Source organism: Amblyomma mixtum, chromosome 4 (genome assembly GCF_055824585.1).
Source record: "Amblyomma mixtum isolate Tamu chromosome 4, ASM5582458v1, whole genome shotgun sequence".
NCBI lineage: Eukaryota > Metazoa > Arthropoda > Arachnida > Ixodida > Ixodidae > Amblyomma > Amblyomma mixtum.
In genome coordinates this window covers 105,154,240-105,170,580 of record NC_143015.1, presented here as the reverse complement: position 1 = coordinate 105,170,580, position 16,341 = coordinate 105,154,240, and the positions used below count along the sequence as shown (strand labels likewise).

At 47.0% G+C, this 16,341-nt stretch overlaps 2 protein-coding genes across 33 annotated transcripts in view; both read right to left on the bottom strand.

Annotated features, from left to right (window-relative positions):
• The window catches only part of LOC149347690 (uncharacterized), a 33,655-nt gene extending 25,382 nt beyond the window's left edge, over nucleotides 1-8,273 (bottom strand). For 8 of the 16 annotated variants that reach the window (XM_089587348.1, XM_089587347.1, XM_089587346.1 and 5 more), the window contains exons 1-5: nucleotides 7,590-8,273; nucleotides 4,568-4,683; nucleotides 4,326-4,370; nucleotides 2,996-3,102; nucleotides 1,877-2,047 (exon numbers count right to left, since the gene is read on the bottom strand). In XM_089587348.1, coding sequence (XP_089443474.1) covers nucleotides 2,039-2,047; nucleotides 2,996-3,102; nucleotides 4,326-4,370; nucleotides 4,568-4,683; nucleotides 7,590-7,819 — 507 coding nt within the window. In that variant the 5' untranslated portion in view covers nucleotides 7,820-8,273 and the 3' untranslated portion in view covers nucleotides 1,877-2,038. The other 8 variants (XM_089587355.1, XM_089587357.1, XM_089587356.1 and 5 more) reach the window with 5 other exon arrangements.
• Nucleotides 8,274-10,941: 2,668 nt separating this feature from the next.
• Nucleotides 10,942-16,341, bottom strand: part of LOC149347689 (uncharacterized) — a 63,035-nt gene continuing 57,635 nt past the window's right edge. For 11 of the 17 annotated variants that reach the window (XM_089587336.1, XM_089587333.1, XM_089587342.1 and 8 more), the window contains one exon: nucleotides 13,746-15,543. In XM_089587336.1, the coding sequence (XP_089443462.1) occupies nucleotides 15,174-15,543 (370 nt within the window). In that variant the 3' untranslated portion in view covers nucleotides 13,746-15,173. Of the gene's footprint in view, nucleotides 11,224-12,472; nucleotides 12,593-13,745; nucleotides 15,544-16,341 lie in introns of those variants that run through there. The other 6 variants (XM_089587341.1, XM_089587344.1, XR_016292606.1 and 3 more) reach the window with 5 other exon arrangements.

Sequence of the window (16,341 nt, the reverse complement as noted above, 5' to 3'; positions counted from 1 at the left end):
AATTATCCAAGACCAGAGGGCCCAGAAGAAACTAAAGAGACGGAAGCCCATCAGCGAGTTAGCAGTAAGAGGGAAAGTAGAGGATTTCAGGGTGTCGCTGCAGAACAGATGTTCGGCTTTAACTGAGTACGAGGACATTAGTGTTCCAGCAGTGAACAATGAGCTCACGGCTATCATAATGGATTGGACAGTAGAAGTAGCCGGAAGGATGCTCATAAACGGCTTATTACTAGGTTTAGCATCCCTAAGAGACTAAGGTCATGGATGACACAGTCGTTTAGGGCTCCGCTGTGGTTCTTTCGCACAGTAGAGTATCGCACAGTAGAAGGGCCTCTAGAGTTTCTCCTCCATCGAAATTCAACCGCCGCGGCCGGGATCGAACCCGCGTCTTTCGGGCATGCAGCCTAGCGCGCTAAGCACTGAGCCTTCGCGGCGGCTCCGGATGCTCCGACACAATAATGGCAAACTTTCTCGGGAGGTGAAAGAACAGGTTAAGAAACACCGAAGCGTGCAAGTAACCCCACAGAAAGATGAGAACTCGCGTAGCTATCACAGCTAATCAATAAGCTAAACGTAACCGATACAAGGAAGTTTGGTACGGAGAGAATCAAGGATACTGTAAAAAGCGGAGGTAGCCTAAAAGCAGTGAAGAGGAAACTAGGCACAGGCATAGACAACCAGGCATAGACAACTAACATATTCCTTCATAAAGTAAGGAAAGAATTCCAAAAACGAATGGTGTCAGGCAGGGAGACGATATCGCCATTTCTATTTTCCAACTGTTTACAGGATGTATTCAGAGGCCTGGATTGGGAACAGTTGGAGATGAGTCTTAATGAAGAATATCATAGTAATTTCAGATACCCTGCTGAGATTTCCTTGCTAATTCACTCAAGGGACGAACTCCAAAGCATAATAAGTGACGTTGAGAGGCAGAGCAAAACTGTGCGTCTGAAAATTAGTACGCAAAAGAGTTCTGCACTTTCGGAAGAGAACTGCTGTTTACAGTTGGTAGTGAGGTGAACGAAGTGGTAAGTGATATACCCAGTTAGGTAAGGTAGTGAGCGCAGATCTGGATCACGAGAGTGAATCGAGCCGTATGAAGCCGACGTATGAAGCCTGGCTTCATACGTCGGCTTATGAAGCCTGGCGACGTATGAAGCCTGGCTTCATACGTCGGCGAAACAAAAAACCTCCCCCAAAGAATAAGGCAACACAAGAATGACGTCCGGCTAATGAATTCGGAAGCCAACCCAACACTGCGAGCGCGCCGACCACCCAATAGCCTTCGAGGAAGTGAGCGTCTTGGCCGTGGAGCCAAACCTGTTCAAGAGGCGACATGTGGAGTCATGGCACATCCGGCTCACAAAGGCGGCGATGAATAGAACCCCAGGAACGCTCCCCTCTGCGTACGTTAGTGGACTCCGCCAGGTGCTAAGAAAGGGAGAGCGAAGGCAACACCCCGCGGCTGCTGGCACACTTTAGTCACCCCTGAAGAAGGGACCGAGTTGGTCCCGAAACGTTGGGCAAGCTTAAAATATTGGTTGGCGTCAGTTTTTCTCTCAAATGCAGTATTAAGAAACGGAAAGAGGGCAGAGTGCCTCAGGGAATAAACGCGGGCTTATCGTCATCCCCATCATCAGCCTCACTACGCTCACTGCAGGGCAAACGCCTCTCCCATATCTCTTCATTCGTCATTCACGCATTACTAGTCACGTTTTTTTCGTAAGCATGAACAAGCATTAGCGGTGTCGGCGACATCGCCAATCGTCCTGCGCTGTCGTCTATACATCGGCTATGTCGAATGGTTCGAGTTGTTTTCCCAAAACAGAAGCACAAGGGTGTTTTTGACGGGTGTCGGTGCCCAGCTACTTACCGCCTCGGCTCGGTGCCTGCGCCAGAATTGCGGACGTGGCACTCGGGACTGGAGTTGGCTCGGCAGCGCTTCCTTGCCAGTCTCGGTAGCGCCGATGCCGGACATGTTACTCGTGTTGGACTCCATGGACCCCGTTCGGGCATCGTCCCACCGAATGCAGAGCTACGATGACTGCAAGAAGAGAAAAATTGTGCACACTTCGCCGCCCATTTGCCGTAGAGATCGGGAAGAAATTTCATTATTAAGCCCAAGCGCAGTTTTTTTATGGCAGTTTGGGGCGGGGTAACATACTACAAAAATAAAATAAGGAATACATTTAACTTCAGGTGTATAGGGATCGAAAAATTTTAGAGGATGCGTACGCCTCGCCTTTAAGAGTTGAATGCGACAGTGTCTTGCAGTACTGTCAAGGAGTCCACGGAACAAAAGCAGCCCACTGTCCGGTCGGTCGGTCGGTCGGTCGAAATCAATTTGATTTCCACGGCCAGTAAAAAAAATACATGCGAATCATCTGGGCGCTTAGCCTTCTCGGCTAGACTTGGGCCCATGCAGAAATTTCAAAAAATAATTATAGCGACACAACTCAGTATTATACACAGAATTCATGCACAGCATTTGTGCGAGAGTTATACACAAATAAAAGCGAACTAATAAAGATATTACACAATAGCTAGGAAAAAAAAGAATGAATGCAAGCTAGAGAAACGTCGGTTTATAGCGGTGTTTTAAAACGAATGCAACGCTTGCTGTAGAATAAAGTCTTTCGTTCTGAATGCCTTTTCCTGCTCAAGCATTATATAATACCAAGCTGATTTCGCCAAACACGTTTGTGGTACAGCGAAAGTATAATGGTGGTGCCTTAAAATGCTATATATATATTCTTTTCGTCGTTTATATTCCTAGAAACAAGACCAAGGGCGATTTTGAGTTCGCCATATTGCCACGTATCATTGTAGTAGTGGCCGTTCGTACCAATTTGATTTCACCAAAGTCGTTTGGAGTACAATGAAACTGTAGTGGTGGTGCCTTCAAAATGCTATATATATTCTTTTTTAGTCATTTACGCTCCTGGAAACGAGACCACCGGACGCCCTCAAAATGCTGTTAGCTCTGTCTCACCTGTGGCACGTCCTTTGAGGGCTGGGGGTAGATACAGGGTGTCCCGACTCCCAGCAGAGCAGGCCACACCCACGTGACAAATGTTCCGTGACGGCGGCAAGCTTGTTCTGTGTTAAAATACAGACAAAACGTTTAATCCGACTGCGACAAAACCTGCTCCACACTGCGAACATATCGCGCCCTCACGAAAACGAAGGTCCCTCCAATACCTAAGCAGCACAGGTAATTGGCCCAGTACTGGAATTGGAAAGCGTCACTACGAACCTTTGTAGAACCGGCCTTTGCCATTTTATTGAAAATATTGGGCCGATTATCTGAGCTACTTGGGTAGCTTTCCGCCTGGAGATATCCACACATGCTGCGTGGGACTTGAAGGTGCACTAAAGGCGATTTTCAGTTCGTCTTTTTGTCGTAGGAACTCAATATACCCAATGAGCACAGGTAACCGGCCCAATACTGGAAATGGAAAGCGTCACTATGATGCTTTGCACATCCGGCCTTTGCCAATACATCGCCAATATTGGGCCGATTAGCTGTGCTGCTGTGGAACAGGCTCCAAGCATTCATAGAAACTTCGAATTATTACTCTGAGTGGCCGATTTTGCTATTAAATTGGATTAAGCGCCACGGCTTCCCCACTTCTTTTTTCTACTTTGCCTCGGACAGCAGGAATAAGAGTGTTTATCAGCCATTCGCGTGGGGTCTTTCTGCTCTGTCGTTCGCCGAGTAATACGCAGAGTTGTCTTCAAAAATCTGCCGGTTGCTAGTCGGTCTATGTTTGACCGGAGCTCACAACCGTGCTCATCACCCCTGCCACAGCACACAAGTTGAGAACATAGCCCGCATATTTCATGCTTGTTATTACCGAAATATGACATGTGACCCTTGAATAGGTACCAGTTTTATCAATCTATTACTTTAGTCGTGTCTTAACAGAATAATAAAAATTATGTTGACTGTGTTCCTTTACTGCATAATTCTCCATGGCTATCGCAGAGTGCTGAGGATGAGTCTCTCGAAAGCAAATAGTCCACACGGATTTTAATTTTTATGGACATCATATGTGGCTGGGGGTGAATGTAGTTATCCACAGGAACCCCCCCTCAAAAAAAAAACAAAATACAAGCGAAAACACATTTTCCAAAACGCCCTTTAGAACACCTATAATATACACACTGATGCAAAAAGGCAACGACAACAGCGTATTTTTCTCTGCATAGCCTAATCAGGGTGGGATCACACACTGCTTCCAGAACGGCAATATACTGATAACAATCCTTAAACAGGACAATCATTGATTGGTGATTATTGAGCACTATCATGCACGTACCCTTTGGGCCGACAGATGGTGGGCCTGACGGGAGACAGCAGCTGGCTGCAGTGATCAATGACATGGAGGTTAGTGGTGATAGAGATCACAAAGTAAAAGCGAATGCTTGCGTTCATTATTCAAATCGTGTTGTAAGAACTGTGTGGTGTACTTTTGTACAGTTCTTTGAGCCGTCGCAAGCCGTGAGTGTGCCGTCGCGTAATGTTCGCACATTAGTCAACTTTTCTCGAAAACAGCCTTACTCTCTTCTTCAAGCGGGAAACAGGGGTAGAAAGGGGTCAGTGCGATAAAGAAGATCACTATTCCAGCGATCTGCACTTGTTTGATCGCGCGCCTGCGACGATCACGCCTCTGTTGCCTGAAACAGAAGAAACAAAACACAATGTCAGAACTTAACACAGACCGACACCTCCCTGTCTGCAGTCAGACAAGATATATGTGGTCTGAGGTAACTACCAAGATTCCCCCATTTTAAAGGGACTCTCTCGGCCGCTGAGGAGCCCTGGCCAGTAAGAAGCGCAGGCGGCAATTATTTTCCTGTGTGGTTGAAGCCCTCTAAGCAAGGGTCCCACGCAGCCAGAGGGTGCGTCCAGATCAGCAAAAGCAGGACAGGACAATTCGAGGAAGAGTAATGGAGCTTCACAATGACCTCGCCTCAAAACGATCTAGCTCTGCGAATGTCGCTTCTGACTCGTAACCGATCGTAACCGGTTGTGACTCGCACCCGTAACCGGTGGTAGCTCTTCCCGACGCCACACCGTTAATACATGTCCGCGCATAGCCAGGTCTTGACGGTGCGCATTCATGACAACCCTGTTGGGCACTCCGCACAACAACTTCGCTCGTTCGGAGCGCTGCTGTCCCCGTTTGCAGGCGCGTGTCCCGCGTCTCCCGCGGACCCTCTAACTCCAGTCGTGGCTGAGCTCACTTCATGGCCACAAAATGGTCACGCGACACAAATGGAAATCTGACTTACTCCGCTCCTCCTTTTTCACATTAATCCCCTAGGATTATTTTTTATGGTTGGTAACATTGCGCGGTAGTAGCAGGCGGGTAGTAGACGGTGGTGAGCGTTTAGCCTGCCACCTATAACTCATTGATCAAACTTTTGTACTATTGTCCTGAATAACTTAGCAAGCCAGTGTCATCGGTGAATCGAAGATTGCTAAGGTATTCGCCATCAATCCCCAACAGTTCCCAAGCCAGGTCTCTGAATGCCTACTGTAAACAGGCGTTGAATAACATTGGCGACTTCGTGTCGCCATGCCCGACATATTTCGTCAACAGTATTGCATTGCTGACTTCATGGAAGACTGACAGCTGTGCAGAATTCAAGGTTACCGTACGGTATCTTTAACGCTCTTCTACACTGATTCGACAATGCCTGCATGACTACTGACGTTGCGATTGAGTCAAGTGCGTTCTCTTTCTCTATCACGGCTCTCTGTAGGGGTTGCCTATATTTTTTGCGTTTCTCTATCACCTGAATAATAGTGTGAATATGGTCTGTCCTCGAGTATCCTCTACGAAAGCCTGTCTGATCATATTTATCGCTCACCTGCCAACTCACATCACATTCGCGACAAGAGACCCAAACGGGCATACTTCGATTTTCGTCCTTATTTTTTTACTCTATTCTGCAAAACGTTTAACTCAAGAGCGGTAAAGGCCTCGGCGCCAGCGTTGCATTGCGAGCAAAAAATCACGACCATGACTGGCATGCGGTGCCCAGAGAGCAACGTAGGAGGCAGGTGGGCCGCATGGTTCACGTTCCCTTGTTTAGTTATAAACTTCCCACCGTGGCAATTGGCATTTATTTAATGATTGATGGTTCAGGAAGATCAACCTGGGCCACATAGGGCCCACCACTGAGAGCACCTGCCATCGCAGGGCACAGGCGCATCGCTTAACCGCTGCACCAGAGTGCCAGCACCGGTATGATAACAAACCATTATTTTTTCTAGTCTTCTCCCATGGTTTTATTAGTTCTGACGATAATTGTGCACTGAAGATGGCCCATGTTTCTCTTTGGCCTTGAAACCAAATAGTTTCTGCTTAGTATAAAACATGACTGTAGTTTGGTGCCCGCAAAAAACGCAAAACAGACCACCTAGGGCGTCTACTGTCGGTCTTTCACTCGACTATAATGGCGTTGTTTTGCGTTCCAAAAACAACGGCTGGCCGAGTCGAGTTTGGTGTCAAGCGCTCGCAACGCCCCTTGCTCTGTGCTCGCATTCATTCAAATAACTCCCTCCAGTTGTCCCGATGAAAAGGGCCGATCGCCGCCGTGGCGCAGTAGCTACGCTGACCTTGTTTCAATTGGTCGAAATGGTCCTGACGCCACAGTGCACGAATTTCAAACGGGGCTAATTGTACTTCGGCTAGTAACCATGGAACCAATTAAAGATATCGTATAGTGATTATTCAAGTAAGTGGGACTGGGTTCAGTTAATTGCTTAATTAACTAATAATTAGCCTAATTAACTCAATTTGCTAGTCAGACCAGATAAATAAATAAACAAAACCGAGTAGGAATTTGGTCGAGTTGGGGAATCGTACCAAGGTCTCCTGAGAGCGAGACCAGCAGGCTAACCACTCCGCCACGCCAGCTCGATGGTTTGAAATGAACAAAGGTGCTGAATACAGTGTCTTCGTTCACTCCCATCTTCCTCCTTTCCCGTTACGGCGAGGATCAGGTGTCCACCGAGATATGCGAGAGAGATACATTTCCTTCCCTCAAAAACCAAACCAATTTACCGAACCGGCGATGGCGTTCTGTGAACTCCCTGACAGCGTTCCAAGACGCTGTCGTGTTCCACACTTAGAGGCGAAAATTAACCACACGCCCGTGACCCAAGCAGCAACACCTCCCTTATGGCTTTCGACGTACCGCACTTTAGGTCAACAAAGTGTCCCCTCAATTTTTTTTATTACCAATAAATAGCCACTAACAACAACAACAAAAACAACAACAACAAAATGACTCCGACGATTATTTTAGCCGTGAGTGTGATATTTTGGATCTCTCTTTTTTTGCGCAAACGTAAAGCAGAACACGGCGGTTGTCTGTTATTCCTGTCTCTGCTTTATCTGGGGCGCAAACAAACTAAAACCAAACTGCTGAAGGTAAAACGCGTGCGGAAGACTAGGAAGGCACATTGACCGCGCCATAAGAGGTCAGTGCACCCTCCTCACTGCTTCTTGATTTACCTGGAAATATGGATCACAGCGTGCAAACAAAACGAGACTGGCTCGCCGCCTCACCTCTGCAAAGCCGCTCCTTTTGGACCCCGAGGTGGCTCTGGCTCCAAGAGGGGTAGGTTGCACCCACGTAACGAAAGTACTGCCGTCGCCACGGGCTTCTGCTGTTTCAGGAAAAAGATAGAACGTGAGTAATCTGCTTGGGACAAAGCCTGCTCGACACTGGGAAGACATCGTGCGTCCAAGGAACGGAGCTGGGTTCCAATAGCGCGCATCTGGCAAATTTCGCACATATAACGTAGTACTCATTGCAGACACAGGTGCAAAACAAAATATTGATAATATGGGGCTACAACACTTTGCCAATAAGGGGATCATTAGGGTACGACACTCATCTTCTAGCAGGAAGAATGCTGGTTACTTTTCTGAAAGAGGTATGCCGTGGTTATTTTTAGGACTATTATCCACGTACCTTCGGTTGCAGGAAATACTGAGCCTGATGGAAGACAGTAGCGGCCATCTGCAGAGGTCAATGAGATGGAGATTAGCAGGGACAGAGATGACAAAGGATAGGAAATGGTTGCATTCCGAATACTTTCGGTCCGGTCTCTCGCTTGATTTTCTTTTTCAGTTATTAGCGGCGCCCGCGTAGCAAACATGTGTTGATGTTATGTCAAGAAAAATGGGAGTGCAACAACCGAACCAAAAAAGGCAAGAAACGTAGTTGGGCTCCCACATTTCGATAACAGCCAACGGTGCCTGTTCCAGGACCTGCTCCTAGAATTTTTTCAGAACTCCGGAGGCCGGGGCCCACCTCCTGCTGAAATGCCACCACCTATGATCAGCCACCTCTTCCCCTGAACCCAAGACACTTTATACCTTAGTAGAAGGTTTGTAGCGAGAGCTACATTACGCGCAAGTCTCGCCATATCGCCGTGGGATCAGTTTCGCCGTGGCTGCACCGTGACCTTGAGCCATTGCCTAGCAACCGCCGCTCGAGGCGCCATCTGGCGTGACGTCACAGGAGGAGCCGGCCCCGCGGCGTTCTGGCGAAACCGAGTTGCAACAGTTGTGCGCATGCGCCGTAGGAGGAAAAAGGGGGGGGGGGGGGGTGCAGCTTTAATGTAGCCGCAATAAGACGCAATGGGGGGATAGCAACCAAAGCTAAACACTGAACATAGGCGGAGGGAAACTAAGCTAAACGACAAGGTGTAATCAAGTTTAACCACACTCTCGCTACGTATATCCTTTCCTAGCTGAGTTAAGCCACTCCCATTTTTTTAAATATAATCAGCAAATAAAGATCCCACAGCCTCGTGCTCTTTCTATGGCTGAATGCCTACGTGAAGGCTGAGCGCCTACTGTGCCCAGCCAGACAGTAGGGGCGAGTCCATGGCATGCACGCTTCGGAAATTGGATTGCCGCGGGTAGTCCAACGATGCGCGACTTCGACGTGCAGCCGGCTTCGGACGCTGCAATGCCAACTAAAAGCAGAAAAACGTTTACTAACTTAGTCTTTCGCAGTCACAGCGTTGCACGAAATGCGAAGCTGATGAGTACGCACTTTAGAGACAATATGTTCGCACTTGAGCTTTGAAAAGCCGTTAACAAAAGAATGAAGAAACCACAGCATAACGCGCCTGCTTTTAGTGCAGCCGTTTTACTTTCTTTTTACAGTATTGGTAACCCCAAAGTAGGAGCCATGGCAGGGTGAGAAATACATCAGTAGATAGTGAACAGTTAACCACAAAACCAAAAATAAACGTTTGGTAAGGATATTGCACACAAAACATTAAGCGCATGAACGGAACTACAAGGGATTCAAAAACAATAAATGATAACAAACAGACCTCACATCATACGTTCAATCAAAGGCTGATTTTTTTCGTTAAGAGATGTTTATTCCCTCAGGGCATAAAATGGTACGTAATGATGGATGACGAGGATGGTTAAATAAATGAGAAAAGGTTTGCTGATCTAATGAAACCGAGGACTGAACAATGTTGTGGTTCCTGTATTAGGCAGTGTACGAAGCAGGAGTGTTCGGTGAAAGACCCGCTGCCGCGAGGTGGCGAATTCTTGTCGGCTTCAGCGCCGGGCAAAGCCACAGCAGGTGGGGAATGTCGGCCCCAAGATTTCTGTTCTTGCAGACTGGACACTCGAGACAGGGATATAAACATTGGAATTGCAGCCACATTAGTGCTGCGGCTAGAGTTAGGGCAACCCCGGCCCTGGTCCTCCGAAGCACAGCCCTCTTTGCACTGGCAAAAATCGCTGGGGAGGGTTACCGCATGTGGAGGGATTAGAGCACGTGTGCGGCGCTGGAGGTTTTCCTTTCTTGTTAAAAGGAGGGTGGTCTCATCCAGATTGACGACTCGAGGCAAAAAAGGTTGGGTTACCCACGTCATCGACTTCAACCCACATACTGTCAAGGATGTTTCACTCGACTATTGTGCGTGAAAGAAAGGGTATTTCAAAACATTCTTGTTTCTAAAGGCAACAAAGTGAAAAGGCAACAAAGCATAACCAGAAGAAAATGCGACTTTTTGATGAGTGTTGCTTTTCAATTGGCCTTCCTCAACTTCACATAGGAAACGCAGGCGCACAATATTATTTTAGTCAAATAACGCCCTCGAACCAGTTCTTTTCCTGAGTTCAGTAAAGGACGTGATACCATGTAGTTTAAAGGTAAGCCTGATTGCTTTCTTTAGCACCCTGTCGACTTAATTGGTAGTGAGAAACGTGAATGAATCCCGTATTATATTACTATATTCAAGAAGAGGCAAAACATGATTATTCCATGACAAGTCAGACTGAAGATTCATGCCCATACACTGGTTTCTTGTTGTGAATTCTGCACTATAAGGAATGTGTGGCTCCTTGCTGAAAGATGTGAGTTTAGTTTTGAAAGATATGAGAGATTTGTTCTCTAGAAGCTCAACATCTTAAGGAGTTGCGACAACATCGCTGCAAATAATTTTGTCACGAGGTTATGCACAATGTGGGCAATATGACGGTCCCAACGCAGGTCTTTAACTATAAGAAGACAATTTGGGTAACATGAAGGTCTCAACGCAGATGTTAAACTATGAGCTCACCGAGATACTTGTATTCACAAACTCTGAGAAGTCCAGCGCTGTGTTAGAAAAAATCAAAGCAGCACACAATGCAGTAAATAACCTTTCGCCGGAAGCGACAGTTGCATTCCGCCTTAAGGTTACCGTGCAAGGGTGCTAATGGGTCCCTTCGGCATCCTAGGGTGCTCTTTGTACATCATTTCGCAGCCAGGGACACTTTTCTTTTTTTGCCACAACATGAAGCTTAAGACTGCAGTGCGAGAGCATCAGGGATCGTTCCTGCCCAAGCACTCCGCTGTGCCTGGGTTCTACCTACTCACCCTTTCTTGACATGCGCTCAGTGCCGCCTGCTATGCGTCGCCTATCTACAATCGTTCGAGCTCCCCGCTCCCATAACAGAGCGAGGGTGTGCACATAATCACATTTTCTGCCAACAGCAGGTCATGAATCACTCACATCTCGGATCGGTGCCTGCGCCCGAACAGCGTATTCGGCCACATCGGAGATGGTCTTGCTCGGAGGCCCTTTCTTGGCAGGTCACCAAGGCGGACATGTTACTCGTGCTGGGCTCCGCGGATGTTGATTGGGACATCGTTGCACCCATTGCGCAGCAGCGGTGACTGCAAGGGAAAAATGGTGGTCTCCTATTAGTTCCTCAATGTTGATGAAACGCTTATTAAAAGGAAACTGAAACAGTGTATTCAGAATTCGAGGTTATTCAAGAAATCTAATCTATCAAGCTTCTAGATAAACCATGCATGCAAAGGATTTTTGCACTGGCATTTAAAATGGTGACATAATCTTCGATTGAAGCCGTGACGATGTTTAGGCTTCTCCTCACTACGTTGGAGGAGTGCGAGGAAATTAGACAGTGACGTCATTGTTGCCGAAATTTCAGATGTCCGCTGCTTACGCCTGCATGCTGCTGTGCGTCGTCAGATGATGCCAAACAATGCATCGTGAGGTTCACCTTCGATTGCGTCGGTTTAATTCCATGGAATAACCGTTTCTTCGCTGGAAACATAATACCGTCTTACTTGACGTCATTATCGGTGTCTCTGACCGTCGCTGTGCACTTCAGAGAAGCCTGAACGCCGACAACGACTTTATTCGGCGATTACGTCACCATTTCTAATGCTAGCGCTAAATGATTTCGCAGCCTTTACCTGCACATTTCGCTCATTCGGCAACCTTAAACTCATCGAATTCTAAAACCGTTTCAGTTGCCCTTTTTTCGTCAACCCAGGCTACTCGCAGCTGAAATGCACTACTGACAGCTGTTGAGCTGACAACATTCAGTGCTAATCCTAATCAAGTCAATTACAAGGTTTCACGTTCTTGCATCTCCGCAAACCTTATCGAGCCAATCCGAAACACGTGAGCGCCGCGAGGAGGTTAGCACAAACTTCCTGCAAGCGGCTGCGCTAATTATCCTTTCTTCAAGCGGGCGCTCTGCACATGAGCATGTGTCCTCCACCTCGATAGGTTTAAAACAAACTGCCAGCTCCAGCTATGAAAGCACATATACCGGTCCAGGTGGTTAGTGTAGAAGTGAAATACGTCTCGTTTCTTGACATATAAAACATGCGCTTTTGGTTATGCTATGTGCATCCGAGGTTAACTGCACATCAAATTTAGCGCATTCTGAAGGAACTTTCCAACACCATACTTTTGGTGAAAAATTCTTGCTTTGAATCTTCCTGTAATGGCCAACGCTGCTATCGAAAATAGCCACCTTGTTAAGCACTCGTTTAGATAACGGAGACGAACTTCACGGTGCAGGTATGGTAGCTTCACGTTTCAACCCCTGTGTTGCAGCGGGGCAGTAGAAAGTTCAGTTGCAGTCAGAAAGTCGCCCCATGCACTTACCGACTCGCTGGCAACCCGAGGAAACTGGACAGCTCCTGAAGTCAGAACGTACGAGCCGGCTGCTGAATGCCAAATCCTGGGATTCTAGCCTCAGTCCACATCCAAAACGCCGAGTGCAACCTGCGAATTTGCCTCAAATAGATTATAATGTCGCGTAAACAACGCACAGTATAGCAACGGTGTTTCTCGCTTATATTTGACGTTAATTGCACCATAACCTAGAAACTCTACGAACAATATATGTCCACCACGGTAGCTTGTTGGATATGGTGCTCGGCTGCTGACACGGGAGACGCGGTGGTTCGTTACCGGCCGCGGGAGTTGCGTTTCGATGGACGCGAAAGCCTAGAGGCCCGTGTGGTGTGCGAGTCGTTTAGGCAGGTGTCAGACAATGAATCGCTTTGGGATGTAAAATCCCAAAAAAGAAACAAATCTCCAAACAATTTTAGGAAAACCTGATTGTGGTTTGGCCGACATAAAGAATAGTTGGTTTGGTTTGGTGAGGTTTATTGGGGTTTCACGTCAAAGCGACTCAGGCTATGAGGGACGCCGTAGTGGAGGACTCCGGAAACTTCGACAATCTGGGACTCTTTAACGTGCATTGACATTGAAGAGTACACGTGTCTCTGGAATTTCGCCGAGATTAAATTTCGATGGAGGCGAAATTCTAGAGGCCCGTGTACTGAGCGATGTCAGGAGCCAAAAAACTGGACACGAACTAAAGATAGCGATACCGGTTTCTAAAGAAGTGCACTTCTGTTCTACATTCACAGCAAATGAGCTAGGGAATGAGCAACTTTTTCGTGCTTCCTCTGCATACGTGAATGCAGAGCATATTTTCCAGAACTGCGTGGTGACAAAATGTCCAGACGTGCATTTCTCATTTACTTTATGCTATGGTAATCAGCACCTTCCTCGCTCGAACTCCGTCGCGGTAACTCAGTAGTCATGGTGCTCGGCTGCTGACCCGAAAGACGCGGGTTCGATCCCGGCCGCGGTGGCTGTATTTCGATGAAGGTGAAATTCTGGAGGCCCTTGTACTGCGCGATGCCAGTGCACGTTAATTAACCTCAGCTGGTCATAACCCCTGAGCCACCACAGCGGAGAGTTTTTGATTTTGAAAACACTGGCCACAACGTTAATATGTTTTTTAATGTCGTTTAGCACTCAAGTTTAAAAAGAAATGTGAAGCAACTACTGCGGAATACATGAGTAAACGCCTTTTGGTTGCGTTTATGACATGACTGCTGTGTTAAAGATATATAATGCCGTTGATTTATGCCTCTTCCTCTGGTTGAAGCGATATATGTCATCAAACAGTCACCATGCCCTTCACCGCCGCAAACAGCACATCAAACATTCGGTCGATGGCCACAACCAACGCAATCAGCACATCGAATGTTACATCGGTGTCCACAAAATTAGCTGGTCATAAAATGAGCAGGGCAGTTTATAAGAAAAATGTTGGTATATATAGAGGGAAGCTTGAATTTGCATCTACAATCTAACACAAACGTAACGGACTGAGACCATGAAACACGCAGCAAAAAACAGAACGGCCGCTTCAAGCATGTCAAGTTCGGTAACGTTAGGTTAGGTTACGTACTTTTCCTTGAGCTTCTTTCTCGGAGCAGCTATTCATCAGCTGCACTTGCTGCCGCTTCATAAAAATAAGAGGAAATTCGGTGTCAATTTTTTTTTGCTTGAGTATTAAGCCATGTGTGGTGCATTTGAAGAAAATGTTTTCAGTGCCAACGTGAATAAGAATGAGATTCACGTTTCTTGTGGATACGAAAGACAATCCGAGATCCTCAGATTTTGAAATCGAGAGCTCTACTGCTCTCGGTGCAGCTTCCGATTTCCACGGGATTTCCACTACGACCACTGGGTGCTTGACCTTGAACTTTGACCTTAACCCTCAATCCTGACATTTGATATAGAACAGTGGGCGCATGACCTTCCTCTTGACATTTGATTTGAGACAGTGGAGATCACGCTTAACAGAGCTTTCGCTCGAATAACTAGCTTAAAGCCACGTTTAACCCAAGCCGTTTTTTATTGTAACTCAACAGGGATCCCATCTGCCTCCCCGCCATGCATAACGTCTTCATGTTCTAGCTTGCCGCGGCGGTTGCCAGCTTCTTTGTATCCTACTGCTCTTATACGAACCAAACTCTCCCTATAATTTTCTAACAGAGCTACCTTCCCCAGAGAGTGGGATTCTAACTGCAACGCCTGATCACCGCGTCAAAATTAAACCACCGGGAACAGATCAAAGATAAAATATATTTGGCTGAAATTATTGAAACTCCTATTAGAGCAGTGAATTTTATATTTTGAATCTCTCTTCTAGAGCATACACAACCTGGGAAGAAATGGGGTGGTAAGACGTGCGCGGAAAACTACGGAGGTTTACGCGAAGCACGAAAGGAGTGAAATGGGAGTAAGCTCTCCTCTTGAGCACCCCCTTATCGGCACGGGTGTGGTGCCCAAGCACTTGGTACATTTCCACAGCTAAAAACATGTAATACTCACGGCTGGCAGAGGAAACAAGTTGCCCCTTCAAAATATACGAAGTTGTAGCCGTTATGAACATTTTAAGCGATGCCTCAGCCGCCTCTATTTGCTAACCTTGAGAATTGCAACGCCGCGTTTAAATTACTACTCCCATTGCTAACTCTATGCATAAGGTTAATATGCTTCACTCTTGGTATGTACCTCCGTAGTCATGAGCAAACCCCGATATTTGGGGACTGAAATCTGCGCTAGAGCTAGAGCAGCATACCCTGGCCCTGAAAAACGACAGGGTAAGAGGACAGTATAATCCCTTTTTACGCCCATATACGCGTATTCGTGTTTGCAGTGTAGTATGAGGATGCCTCAAGAGGTCTGCACGCCGTCTTAATTCCGCCTGATTGCACTGGAAACGTGGTGCATAGGGTGCGAGGAAAAACCAACTGGCGCGCCCTCTCACCTCGAACTGCTTGCTCCCTATCACCACCGAGGTGGTTCCGGCTCTCAGGACGCCAGGCACACCCACGTGACGAGTGCACAGCGGTGGCCGGAAGCATCTGCGGTTCGAGGATAAAGGCAGAGACTGTGTGCGACCTGCCCGCTACAAAGCCTACTCCACACCGTGAAGATATCGCGCATCCAAAAAAAAAACGCAGCAGAGTTTCAATAGCTCGAATCTGGCGAATATCGTATGTACATGGCGTTTCCCATAACTTGAACCAAGCATTTAAAAAAAAGTGGCTCATCAGAGCCGGGCGAAACCGACATATCGATGATATTCTGTGGCGCTCCTCAATGTATTTTTAAATTCCGCTTAATTAGTTAATTAGCTAAGATTAATTATTCAAATTTCCTACTGTAGTGTCACGAGCGGTTCCTGAAGTTGCAGAGGAGGTTAAATAAGAAAAGATCCAGTTTTTTTACACCGACGCATCTGGTGCTTTTTTCCGGCGTTTAAGTAAAGCCCACGAAATATGAAAGAAACCATGTGACAGCGCTCATACGCTACCATATTCCAGGAATCCCAACGGTATTTTGAACAAACGAAACGTGCGCGCTGACCGTGCGCAAGCGAACATTCGCCGTTCAGTTTAAATGGGTTGGAGTGGTAAAAAAAAAAAATCTCTGCTTCTCACGTAACCGAGAGTAGAGTAAGCATGAAATGTTTACGGGCATAACACATTGGTTGTAGATAGTACTAGTCAAAATCTTGAAATGGGTCTAGTGTTCAACACACCACACCACACCACACTCTTCTAGTTGCGTCGAAGCGATCGCCTGCTATAGTGCAGGCTTAGGTAGGCAGCCGCGAACCGTGGCGGTCTTGCAGCTTTCGGGAGCGGCCGCATAATCAT